At 40.4% G+C, this 13,196-nt stretch overlaps 1 protein-coding gene across 1 annotated transcript in view; it reads right to left on the bottom strand.

The window, feature by feature from the left end:
* The window catches only part of LAMB4 (laminin subunit beta 4), a 112,287-nt gene that overhangs the window by 46,863 nt on the left and 52,228 nt on the right, over positions 1-13,196 (bottom strand). The window contains 5 exon segments of the mRNA XM_065938470.1: positions 617-760; positions 1,812-1,911; positions 1,914-1,991; positions 10,857-10,977; positions 11,759-11,868. Of these exon segments, the coding sequence (XP_065794542.1) occupies positions 617-760; positions 1,812-1,911; positions 1,914-1,991; positions 10,857-10,977; positions 11,759-11,868 (553 nt within the window).

Raw genomic sequence — 13,196 nt, forward strand, 5'->3', positions numbered from 1 at the left:
ATTTGGAAGGAGAATTAACCTACCTGGGTGTTTTCATGGTTCCTAAGGAAGATTTCTCAGTGGGGAGCAGTGTTTTCACTAATGGTTTACATTGTGAACAGAGAACTATTTACCCTGAACATGACAGTCTTGATAAAGAATCAGCAATGCCAGATGAAGCCTCATCTAAGCCTTTATTAATGGGTGGCTTATGAAATGAGTTCCAAGGTTAGTTGTGACCCCAGGAGCAGAAAGGGTAAAATTTTGGCAACAGGGTCATCCCACTTTTCAACTTCCAAATCTCACACTGTTATAGCCTTTCCAACCACTGGGTTTATGCACCAGGAGATAAAGCTGGGGTTACACAGACAACTCCTTGGGGTTCTCACATCCTCCCTGGGCTACTACGTTTCTATCATCACACATGGTACCTAAGAGAGTTCTGCACACAGTGCCCACTGCATGAAAGAATAAAGTATGGCAGAAAAATGTTCAGTGTTTTACCTACACTGATAGTCTGAACAATATAGTCAAATTCCTAACCACGCCTTCTAAACTCCCCACATTGATTTTCCCGCCTTCAAAACTCCAAGGTTGAGAGCATGTGGGTTTTCCCCATCTGGGTGTTGCTCCGTACAGTGACAGCCACGTTGCCCCAAACCGTAGCTTCCTGTTGAGCACGCGTCACAGCGGCGGCCAGTCACCCCAGGCTTACATTGGCACTGGCCTCCCAGTCGGCTGCAGCTGGGTCCCTTCGAGCCCTGTGGATGACACTTGCAAGCTGCAGGGAACAAAGGAAGTTAGAGGGAAAGGAAGTGACAGCAAAGCACCTCGGCCCGTTAGCAGCTCTAGTTTTGATTCGTCTTTCTCATTGGATACCTCTACCTCCTCGGATTATACAGATTAAAGACAATCATGCCTGTGAAGTACTTAGCATAGTGTTTGGCACAAAGTAAGTGCTCAATAAACACTACTTAATACATATCACTTAGCAGTAAACATTACTTAACAAGTTACTGAAAGGTTTGAAATATATTGCTTCAATCATTAGTTGTTCCACTGTAATTCTTATTGATGCTATTCTTTCAATTCCTGGTGATCCATGTTGATGCTGGATTATGCCTTTCATTTCCCTTATTCCATCTTTCTGGAAATTGTGGGCATCCTGAAGGCAGAGTCCTGCATGGAAGAAGCATCTGACGATCTCAGAAGGCCCAGACTCTCAATGTGGCTGTCACTTTATAGCACTGATTCTCAGCTAGAGGGGAGATCTTGCTCCCCAGGGGACATATGATAAAGTCTGGGGGCATTTTTGGATGTCACACCTAGGGGGAGGGTGCTACTGATATCAGGGGGGCAGAGGGTAGGCTTGCTGTTAAGCATCTTATAATGCACAGGATAGCGCCCCCTTCCCAGCAAAGTGCTACCCAGACCTAGATTTCAAAAGTGCTGAAACCCTGTTCTACAGTTGAGTGAAATGGGCAAGTCACCTCATGTTTTGGACTCAGTCTCATTTATTAAATGAAGGTTGAGGGATGAAAGAGGTTGTTTACAGTTCATTCTAGCCCTAACATTCCAGGATTCCAAAGAAATATTTTAGGACCGTTGTTCCAGAAATCTGGCATTCCCCAAGTGACTGCCAGGCTCTTCTTTTATATACTTTCTGTACTGTAAGCTATGATTTCAACACATGGAGAGAATGCACTGTGTATCTAACCATGATCAACTGGCATTTACATTGGCTGTTGAGCTAAAACATATTAAACCATTTCACTCATGTTCCTTTGTACAGACAACGGCGCTTCAGCAAAGCCCATTGAACAGATACTCACCCACGGCCCCATTGTGCAGCCTGGCAGACAAACTGGCTATAAGCCTTTCACATGCTCCAGGGAGCACCTGAGGTACCGATGCTGAGGCAATTTCAACACACAGTTGTGCAGCTGATATTCATCTAAATCCTGCTTGCTGCAGAAATTCTTCAGTGAGCTGATTTGGGGAATAAGACCAAGCTATTAAAATAACGAGGAAAAAAAAAGATTTCTGTTCATAGTAGGATCCTGTTCAAGATTCCAGTTATTAAAACAATTAGATCTATGACAGTCATGGTTGAAAAGACTCAATTTCATCCTTTTAATTGCATGCAACTGAAGATTTTAAGATTTTCAATTTATTTAAGAAATCTTCAACTAAATATTTACATTTGTTGACTTACGGCAAAAAAAATAAGCCCTTATCATTTTATTATTATATTTTTTACTTGCTAATCAATTTGTCTTAGATTTGAAAGATTGCTAACTAGACTACTTGTAATGGATTAGAAAGGACAGCTTAGGGACTTTCCTGGTGGTGGAGCGGATAAGAATCCACCTGCCAAAGGAGGGGACACAGGTTTGATCCTCGTTCCGGGCAAATCCTACATGTCACAGAGCAACCAAGCCAGGGTGCCTCAACTACTGACCTGTGCTCTGGAGACCAAGGACTGCGAGTACTGAGCCCATGTGCCGCAAAATAAATAACTAAAAAATTATGACTTAGATGGTGCACTGTGTGGTATTACTGTGGAACCCTAAGGCCACAAGACTCTCCTTTAGAAAGTCCTGTCTTTCTCTATGGCTGATTCATGTTGATGCTTGGCAGAAAGGAACACAATACTCTAAAGCAATTATCCTTCAATTAGAAATAAACACATCAAAAAAAGAAAGCTTTGTCTTTTTCAGTTACACATGAACAGTGCTGTTCTACATCAAACAGTCTGCCTCTTGGGAGACTTGCAGTACAGATTAACACATTAAACCTCTGAGAGGTATTGCAAGAAAGTTACTTTGTTTTTATTGAATTATAGTTGATTTATGATGCTCTGTTAGTTTTAGGTGTATAGTACAGTAGTTCAGTTGTATATATGTGTGTGTGTGTGTGTGTATATATATATATGTGTGTGTATGTATATATATATAAATATATATATATATATAAGAATATACATTGGAGTAGGAAATGGCAACCCATTCCAATATTCTTGCCTGGAAAATCCAATGGACAGTGGAGCCTGGCAGGCTACAGTTCACAGGGTCATAGAGAGTCAGATATGACTGAGTGCACACACACACACACACACACACACACAAGAATATATATATACATACATACGTATTCTTTTTCAGCTTCATTTCCCTTATAGGTTATTACAAAATATTGGCTTTAGTTCCCTGTGCTACACAACAGGTCCTTGTTGTTTATCTATTTCATGTAGTTTTTATCTGCTAATCCCAATCTCCTAATTCATCCCTCCCCATCCTTTTCCCCTTTTATAACTATAAGCTTGTTTTCTGTTTTGTAAATAAGTTCACTTATAGAAAAATACTTCAAAACTCAGTGTTTCCACACTTATTTTACCACTTGGTCCTATATCCAAATAATTTATTAACATCTTGTGTGCTTAAGTGTTTCACAGATGCATTTTGGGAATTCCTGGCTAAAACCACATAGCTATTATGGGGACAAGGACATCATTTCAAGCTTATTCTCAAGGAGGAATGATCTACAGTTTAATAGTTACATGAAGAATAACTACCTGTTTAGATTTCTTGAGATTTTATCTAAATTATAACCTGACACTATTCAAAATGTTTACTAATGACTTGGATGAAATAGTGAAGAATGGTATAGCAAACTGATCACCAAGTTTGTCATTTTGAACAATTGGTGGAAAAAACAGCACTGAAAATAGGCTTGAACTCAACAGGTCAAGTTGGGAGGTGAACCTGATAGCTCAGATAAATCTCCCCTGCTCTTTCTGCTTTGGCCACACCGACGTTAGTTTCCATGGGTTTTAAATCAACCCTCTTTAGTCTCTTCCTTTCTGGCCTCTGACACACCCACACCGCGGGGCGCACTCTCAAGATTGGATGACGATTCTAGTAATCCAGACTATTTCTACTCCTCAAATTTCTAACCCCATCCTCCCAGCAAGTCACTACCTCTCACTCAAATTTCATAGAGAAAACAGATAACAGCAAAGGCACTGGAGTCTCCTACTTCCTGTTTCCCTAACTCCTGTCTCACAGGTACTGACACCTGTCCTCACCTCTGCGAGCTGGTGGAGGAGAGGTAGCCCAGGGGAAGGGCCGTCCCGGCAGCTATGTCCTCTGCCCTAGGGAACTTTCCTGTGGAATATGGACCCGGAAGCCTGGCGTGCTCCAGTCCATGGGGTCTCAAAGAGTTGGACATGACTTAGTGACTGAACAACAACGCCTTCCTTCTTCAGTCTTTTCATTTCAATCGACATATGTATGTGCTTAAATCTCTCCCACCTGTAAAGTCACCTCCTTGATCTCAAATATTGCTCCTGCTACTGCCTTGGCTCTTGAATCCTTAGCAGTCAAATTTCTTTAACAATTGTTTCCTTGCCATCTTCACTACCTCCTCTCCCATTTACCCTTCACGCCAAAGCAACAGCTCTCCCCTAAATGTTGGGGCTCCTTGGGGTTCTCTCATGGGCTCTCTTCTTACTCCACATCCATTTCCTAAGTGATTGTAATGAAGCTGTGTCTTTGATTTTCATCTGCTTTATGTCTGCTGCCACATCTCAGTCATGGGTTCCAGCTCTGCACAGACAAGCTTATCAGTTGTCACAAAGGTAGTGCCAATCAAACACACTCACAACCTGCTTTCCTTTCAGTGCCTATTGCCAGGAAATAGCGCCATCATCTGCCAAGCTGCTTGGTGTAGAAAACTGAAGGCCATCTTTGATCCCAGCCTCTTCATCATCAACATGCCCAATCCATCCCATTTGCTCCCACCCCCAACATCAAGTTCTTCACAAGCCTGGTCAATCTAACTGACTGATATGTCTAGGACGTGTTTATCGCTCTTCATTTTCCATCACTTCCCTAACCTAGGCTACCCAGATGACCGTGGTGACAGCCCCAAAGATGTCCCAGCTTCCACTTTCGTCTCCCCTCTGTCATCAGTTTTCTACCCTATTGCCACAGAGACCTTTTATTTGTTTTTTTTTTAGAGCAATTAAAGGAATTTAATAATAAAGTAATTTCAAAGCAATATCCTAAATATAGATCCTGTCCTGTTACTTCAAAATTTATCTCTGAATAAATTAAGTTTTTGTATATACTGAATACATGAAATTGCCAATCTTCCAACTTTGTTAAAAGCTTTATTGAGGTATAATTAGCATGCAATAAACCACACCTCTTTAAAGAGTTCAATTTGATAAGTTTTCTTTTTTTTACTTGAATCAGCCATGGATTTACATGTGTTCCCCTTCCCGATCCCCCCTTCCGTCTCCCTCACCATCCCATCCCTCTGGGTCTTCCCAGTGCACCAGCCCTGAGCACTTGTCTCATGCATCCAACCTGGGCTGGGGAGATCCTCTATGACCCACCTCCCATAAAACTGGAAATAAAAGCAAAAATAAACAAATGGGACCTAATTAAACTAAAAAGCTTTTGCACAACAAAGGAAACTATAAGCAAGGTGAAAAGACAGCCTTCAGAATGGGAGAAAATAATAGCAAATGAAGAAACAGAGAAAGGATTAATCTCAAAAATATACAAGCAACTCCTGCAGCTCAATTCCAGAAAAATAAATGACCCAATCAAAAAATGGGCCAAAGATCTAAACAGACATTTCTCCAGAGAAGACATACAGATGGCTAACAAACACATGAAAAGATGCTCAACATCATTCATTATCAGAGAAATGCAAATCAAAACCTCAATGAGGTACCATTACACGCCAGTCAGGATGGCTGCTATCCAAAAGTCTACAAGCAATAAATGCTGGAGAGGGTGTGGAGAAAAGGGATCCCTCTTACACTGTTGGTAGGAATGCAAACTAGTACAGCCACTATGGAGAACAGTGTGGAGATTCCTTAAAAAACTGGAGATAGAACGGCCATATGACCCAGCAATCCCACTCCTGGGCATACACACCGAGGAAACCAGATCTGAAAGAGACACGTGCACCCCAATGTTCATCGCAGCACTGTTTATAATAGCCAGGACATGGAAGCAACCTAGATGCCCATCAGCAGACAAATGGATAAGGAAGCTGTGGTACATATACACCATGGAATATTACTCAGCCATTAAAAAGAATTCATTTGAATCAGTTCTAATGAGATGGGTGAAACTAGAGCCCATTATAGAGAGTGAAGTAAACCAGAAAGATAAAGACCAATACAGTATACTAACACATATATATGGAATTTAGAAAGATGGTAACAATAACCCTACATGCAAAACAGAAAAAGAGACACAGATGTACAGAACAGACTTTGGGACTCTGTGGGAGAAGGCGAGGGTGGGATGTTCTAAGAGAACAGCATTGAAACAAGTATACTACCAAGGGTGAAACAGATCACCAGCCCAGGTTGGATGCATGACACAGTGACATTTTAAAAGGCAGTCTATTCAGATAACATTCCTTCTTCAAAGTTTCAGTGACTTCCCATCGCCTCAGGATATCTAGGTCACATCTCTTTTCATTCTGCTGCTCCTTGACCTCTCAGCTCACTGGTTCTCTCTGAGGGAGGTATCCATCCGCAGGGGGCATTTTAGAAATTCCAAGGGGTAATTTTGGTTGTCAAGGTAATTGGGTGAGGTGTGTGACTGGCAAGGGTGGGTGGAGATCAGAAATGCTAGACATTCTCACAGAAAGGAAAATCATCTCACGTCTCCGACAGCTTTTGAATGTTTCACTGAAGATCCATGAAGGAGCATTCTGTTTATAGTTATGAGTTGAAAGCTTCACCCCGTGTTTTTAAAACATGTCAAACATGTTTACAACACACCTGCTTGCATGGCTGTCTCATATGTAGTGATTCTACATGTATGAGCATCTCCAACCTTCACTGTCTCCCAGTGTGTTCATGTCCATGCATATACATATTGAAGTGCATACTATATCTCTATAAATGACTTCCCTTTTATCTCTCCTTTGTGTTTGCACATAACACTGATAGTATTTAGAAGTTGTATGTTCAGGCAGGCTATAATTTCTGTGAATTTCACTGTAGGATAGGAAAGAGTGTTAGAAAATATTTGGAATAAGAAGGGAAGGTTGTGTCAGATGACATTTACAGCCACTCTCTGAGACACACCAAATGACCTGTCCCAACTCCCAGTATCTGTCATGACTGTGCGGTCACTTCTTGCATAACTGCCTACGTCTCCTCCTCAGAGCATCAGCCCTGGTGAGGGCAGGGAAGGTTCTAGTCTTGTTTACACCTATGCCTGCCCCACTGGCTAATTTTCAGTACATGCTTATTAAAAATTCTGCAGTAAAGAAGTACACATGCATTCTTAGTACTGTATCTTTAAGTTGATACTAAAATGGCTCTGCATTCTCCAAACACAAACCAAGCAGGGAGACACCCAGAAGGAAGCCAGATTGCTAGGCTTAGGAGTGAGGGCAGCCAGTCCAGGACTACGGTTTACAGTCCTTGGTCAGAATTGGTTTAAGAGTTGGCCATTCTTGGCACCAAGCCGATGGAGCAGATCACAAGAGCTCCTGTTAGCTACAGAGGTTTATAATGCCGACTCACTTCTCCTAGAAACCTCTAAGGACTTTATGTTACCAACTACAGTCCATCTCATGGTTTAAAAGAAGAATGGCAGTTTTATGTTCTAGAACACATAATCTCCGTTTTTATGGATGCACCTATCATGTAATTAGGGCAACTGAAAAAAAAAAATGAACTGACTCACAATGCTTGCCAAACAAAAGATATTTGTGCAGAAGGGTTGAACATAGCTTTCCTCTGGTTTTCTTGGTAATGCATCTCAGTTAATCAGGCTGCAGAGGAGAATGAACTTAGAGAGGGTCAAGTTCCAAGCAATCAAGTATTTCCCAGAACAGCAGAATTGCTTTAGTCTGTAATCATAATGTGCAAGGACTTTCTCCTCCTGTCATCCTGGGTCAGGGACTCTCGGGGACATTGCAGGTGCCCTGCTCAGATCTCCCCACCCACCAGCTGCTGTGGCACTGGATGCTAAAAGCTCACAGCTGTTGCCTTCTCCAGAGAATTGGACTCAGCCACTGTGTCCAGGAGTGAGTGTGCTCCCTGGGAGGGGGCGGCGGGGAGCCTGTAGGCGATGATGACATGAGCACACAAAGCCCCACCCCTTCACCTTCACGTGGAACCAACCCATGGGGCCATTCATGCCCCAGAGCTCCCTGAGCCCATCCTTGCTGAGTTCCTTCTGCTGGCCCCTCACTCCTCTTTCCCAGTGAGCACCTCAAACCAGGAGCACCTGAATCTCTGCTTATAAGGAATCTCACTCTAAAATGATGATTAAAGGCCTCTTCTGGGGTTTTGGACAGTTTGCCAAGATCTGGAGGCTCTCTTAAATTTTATTTTGGTTTTAGGAATTTTCATGACTATATGTAAGAGAATGATCACTTGATAATCGACCAAACGGACATATTTTTAGTTAATTTCAAATTGTCCATGTATATTCTACATCTATCAATCATCAATGTAGTGGTTTTGTTTACACACCTGTCTTGTATATCAGGCTGAGGGCAAGAACCAGATTTTTTTCCCCTCGGGAATCAGCACAGTGCCTGGCTGTACCCTCAGAGGTACATCACCCATTCATCATGGGTGATGAATGGACAATTTGGATGGATGCATTTAACACAGCATCCAGTGATTACTTGGAAATTTATACACTTTTAGAGATACTTAGGACATGGCTTTAAAATGAGAAGTAACTTAGCTCTCATAAATTAAAGTTTCATGACTGTCACGATTACAATAACAACATCCCTTTGTTACTAGGAATCCTTATTTTCTTCATTTCCCTTTCTTTTCTCTGCCTGGGTTCCCACCTGTCAGGTTTTTTTCCCCTTAATTAAACCTGTTGGATTTGATTCTCTTTCTTTGTAACTCACGTGTTGGTTCATAAGCACAGTCCTGTTTAAAGTTCCTTGTCAGAATATGAATTATATGGGTTAGAGAAATCATGACAGTTTACACTTCCCATTCAGGAGTTGGTTTCCACTTTCCATCTCAATTATACTGAATTTCAGAGAAACAATGAATAATTTTTTAGTATATCTCAAGTAATATTTGAGGGCAATATTTGGCTCATATTTATGTCATATTCAAATTTAACTGGGTGCCCTGTATCTTTCCTCCCTCCATCTCTCCCTCTTTCCTTCCTTCCTTTCTCTCCTAAATCTTGCAATCCCATCTTTGATAAAATAATCTTAAAAATGTTGTAAAAGCTGAACTTACAGAATAAAAATCCAAGATATACCTGCCCCATACTAAATTCTATAATAGATAATGAAATTAAGAAGTTCAAGCTTATAAATTAAAAATGTTCAATAGTTATAAAGTTTAAAGACACAATACACAAAATATGGAGAGAGATATATACACAGGTATATACTTAAATATAGTTAATTAAATCAGGGGTTGACAGACTTCCTGTAAAAGATCAGATAGTAGAGGACAGAAGGAAGGCTCAAGAGGGAGGGGATATGTATTCATGTATATATACACGTATGTATGTGCATATGTATGTGTATGTACATGAATGACTGATTCGAGTTGTTGCACAGCAGAAACCAATAAAACATTGTAAAGCAATTTTATGCCAGTTAAAAACATTTTTAAAAACCCAGGAAGGCCAGATAGTTAATACTTTGGCTTTATGATCATAACGTCTCTGCTGCAAATACGCAATGGTGCCTTTGTAGCTTGAAAGCAGTATAGATAATAAATATGTAAACAAACAGGCATGTCTGCATTCCAATAAAACTTGGTAGGGTTGTAGTATGCTAATTAAATCACAATATTAGGAGATTCTAACAGATATTTAAAAATAAAGTTTAACAAAGCAATTTGATTTTTATCCACAAAATTTTTAAAAATCTCACATACTTCTGTACAATTCTGCTAATGGTGGGATGAAACTGGCACTTTCATGCATTACTGATGAATACCTACCAAAAATTAATTTGACAGATTTCAAGAGCCATGAAATTTTGGTGAAGTAGGACTGCATTTTAAAATATTTAAAAATGTACCAACTATGCAGAGTTATAAAAAATAGAAGCAACTTAAATGACCACAAAAGGGGAATAGGCAAGTAGGGTAAGTAAATTTATTCAGTGTCTAAACTCTGCCCAGTGACAGGACTGAGCCTAAAGTTGTGGACAGAACGAAAGGTTTGGAATAAATACCTGTGGCCTAAATTTGGAGGAGAAAACAATGAAAGAAGTTACTCAAGAAAACACTATGCATGGTTCCTAAAAATGGTAAGCTTACAAAAGCACCAAAAGAAAATGCTTATGATGTAATATAAAGTGCAAAAAAAAAAAAAAAACAACCCATGAAAGAAAATCTTGTCTGAGCACTCTGATTACAAGGATAGAAAAGTATAATAGGTAGAAAATGGGACGTTACAAGATGACAGTAAGTAATTAATTATTGGTGGACTATCTCCCCAAACTTTCTATAAAGCAAGTACACAGTTGTGGCTCCAGGCAGAGATGCTGGAATCAGGCCTTCTGGCTCTGAATTCTCTCTCCTCACTCACTAGCTCTGTGACCCTTTGCTTCAATTCTGTCTGTAAAATGGGAATAAACACAGACTTCCCTCACAGAGTTGTCACGAAGTCTCAACAATAGAATACGGAAAACACTTCAAACTGGGGCTGACAAGTGCTATTCTGGAAGATTTGCCATTGTTATTCGATGACCTTCATAAACAGTAGGTGATTTTCACAATGAAACAAATAGATTTCTATTTCTCAATGAAACACTGCAAAGTACAAACCTACATGTACAATTAGAATGGAACTCAGTTCAGAAGGAAGCACCCGCAAGGCTCCTGTGGTACTTACAGAACCAACCAGGATGTGTGAATGAGCCTTGGACTTTCCTTCCAAAGACTGGGAAAAATAGACATCAAGGGAATATTGTACATCTGGTTCTAAACAGATGGGTGTGGGAAGCAGCATGATTCTGTATTAAAAGAAATAAAGCAAAAAGTCAGTGTCATAAGTACAGTTATATAAACGAAGCCGCCATTGCATTTGGTGTGTTCCACATGTGCTGTGAAGCGGGTTCCACTGCCGGATGGAGGCTTGGTTTCGATCTAGACCAGTTCAGGTGGGTGGGGTGGTCAGTTCACATTCAGATTCTCTCTGGCTCTACCACAGGATTATGCCAAATAGCAAAACCTCGGGAGCTGGCCAAGGGGTGTCACGACTGCTCTGGGGAAAGGATGGAGCTAATGTCCTCCCTCCCATCTATCAGGCTAATATTAACAAGGTTTCTGTTTTATTCAGCCACAAATCTCCAATGCAAAATTACTGGCCTGAAAACTAGACTTTTGCTGAGATAACTCAAACTGAACACTGTACTCTTGTTTTTGTAGCTTTTCGTTTGTTCACATCTCCAGCCATCTGGGGGAACAGAAAACAAACATTCAGGATCAGAGTCAGGCTGTCTGGGCTGGAACTCTGGTCCTGCTATACATCAGCTATAACACTCAAGCAAGTCATCAAAATGTTCTCAATTTCCTCCTCCTCTGAAGAAGACAAGATCTACCTCATTGAGTTGTTGGGAAAATTCAATGTGATATTAAATGTAAATCATAGTGTAGCATATAGTAAACACTTAATAACATTACAGTCTCCTTTGATACACCTCTTATCCCACATAGTTCCTGGTTACAAATTACTGATAGACAAACAACATTCTGAGAAACCTTCAGCATTTGAGGCCAGGTCCCCACGCACACCTGGAAGCTGCTGGTAAAGCCTGAGGCTTTGGCTGTGAGGTCTCACGTGTGCAGTGCTTACTTGCTCCAATGGGGTTAATCGCCATCTGGATGGTCCAGCCATCTGCAGACTAGACAGGCATCATATAAGGGCATGTTCCTGCGAGGATGCATGCACCAACATATTTCTAATGGATAGTGCACAGGATAAATTTGCAACCCAAAGTCTGCTTGGAAAATGGAGTTTTGCATTTGTGAGAAGAGATTCACCCTCAGGCTTAACTTTCTGGTATTTGAATTATGATCCAGGTAGAAAGAATATTGTTTATGGCCATAGATGTAATTCCTGGGTCTAGAAAACCCCTGGGACTCCTGAAGGTCTAATCTTTCTTTTTTTTTTTTAACTTTTTATCTTGTACTGAGATATAGCCAGTTAACAACGTAGGGATAGTTTCGGTGAACAGGGAAGGCACTCAGTCATACATATACATGTATCCATTCTCCCCCAAACTCCCCTCCCATCCAGGCTGCCACATTACATTGAGCAGGGTTCCCTGTGTGCACATGTCCATCTCAAACTCCCTATACCCCCTAAAAATCCAATCTTTAACATCTGTCTCCCAAAGAGTCAATTAACTTATCATGTTCTTGGATCACAGAACAAAGGGACAAAAAGGAATCTTTCACAAAAGGATACATATTTCTTTCATACTATTGCATAAATATTCTTATATACATTTATATTATTTAATATTATATTACCAGATATATTTACATGTGTATAAATACACACACATACATATATATATATATATATATATAGAGAGAGAGAGAGAGAGAGTGCATATATGCTAATTACCTAAACTCTAGAAGTCTCACAATCTGGAAAAGCTTTTTAAAGCTGTAAGATATATGTTCTGTCTATACAAAAATTTATATACATACACATTTATATACACGTATCTTTTTAAAATGACATTCTTGTCATACTCACCAGGTCAAAGTGCCTTCAAGTCCCTTGCTTTTAATTTGTTAAGTGAGAAATTAAGAAGTATGTCATATTAAGAGTTTCAAACATCCACTCTGGTCATACAACAGACAATGAACCCTTTCAGAATGTGGTCCCCAGAGGGACTCTGAGACCATCCCCAGCCACATAAAATATTTTTCAGGGGAGATGGTCTATGGAGTTTCAGACTACCAAAGAAAAGATTATGCAAAGAAAACTCTAGATCAAGTGTTTTCTAATTTGGTTTCTCTTCTTTCTTAGCTATTTCTCAAAAGGCAGGTGAAGGGCTCAAAAGGGAGGAGGCAAGAGGACCAGGTTGGTTTGAGCTTTTCTTTTGTCTCCTGGTAAAATCCAAGTGCAAATAAATGCCTCTTCTGCATAACCATGAGTCTAAATCTCTGCACATATGTTGCTTATTACACTTTTAGGGGGAAAAATGTCATAGGAGGG

Source organism: Muntiacus reevesi, chromosome 6 (genome assembly GCF_963930625.1).
Source record: "Muntiacus reevesi chromosome 6, mMunRee1.1, whole genome shotgun sequence".
Lineage (NCBI taxonomy): Eukaryota > Metazoa > Chordata > Mammalia > Artiodactyla > Cervidae > Muntiacus > Muntiacus reevesi.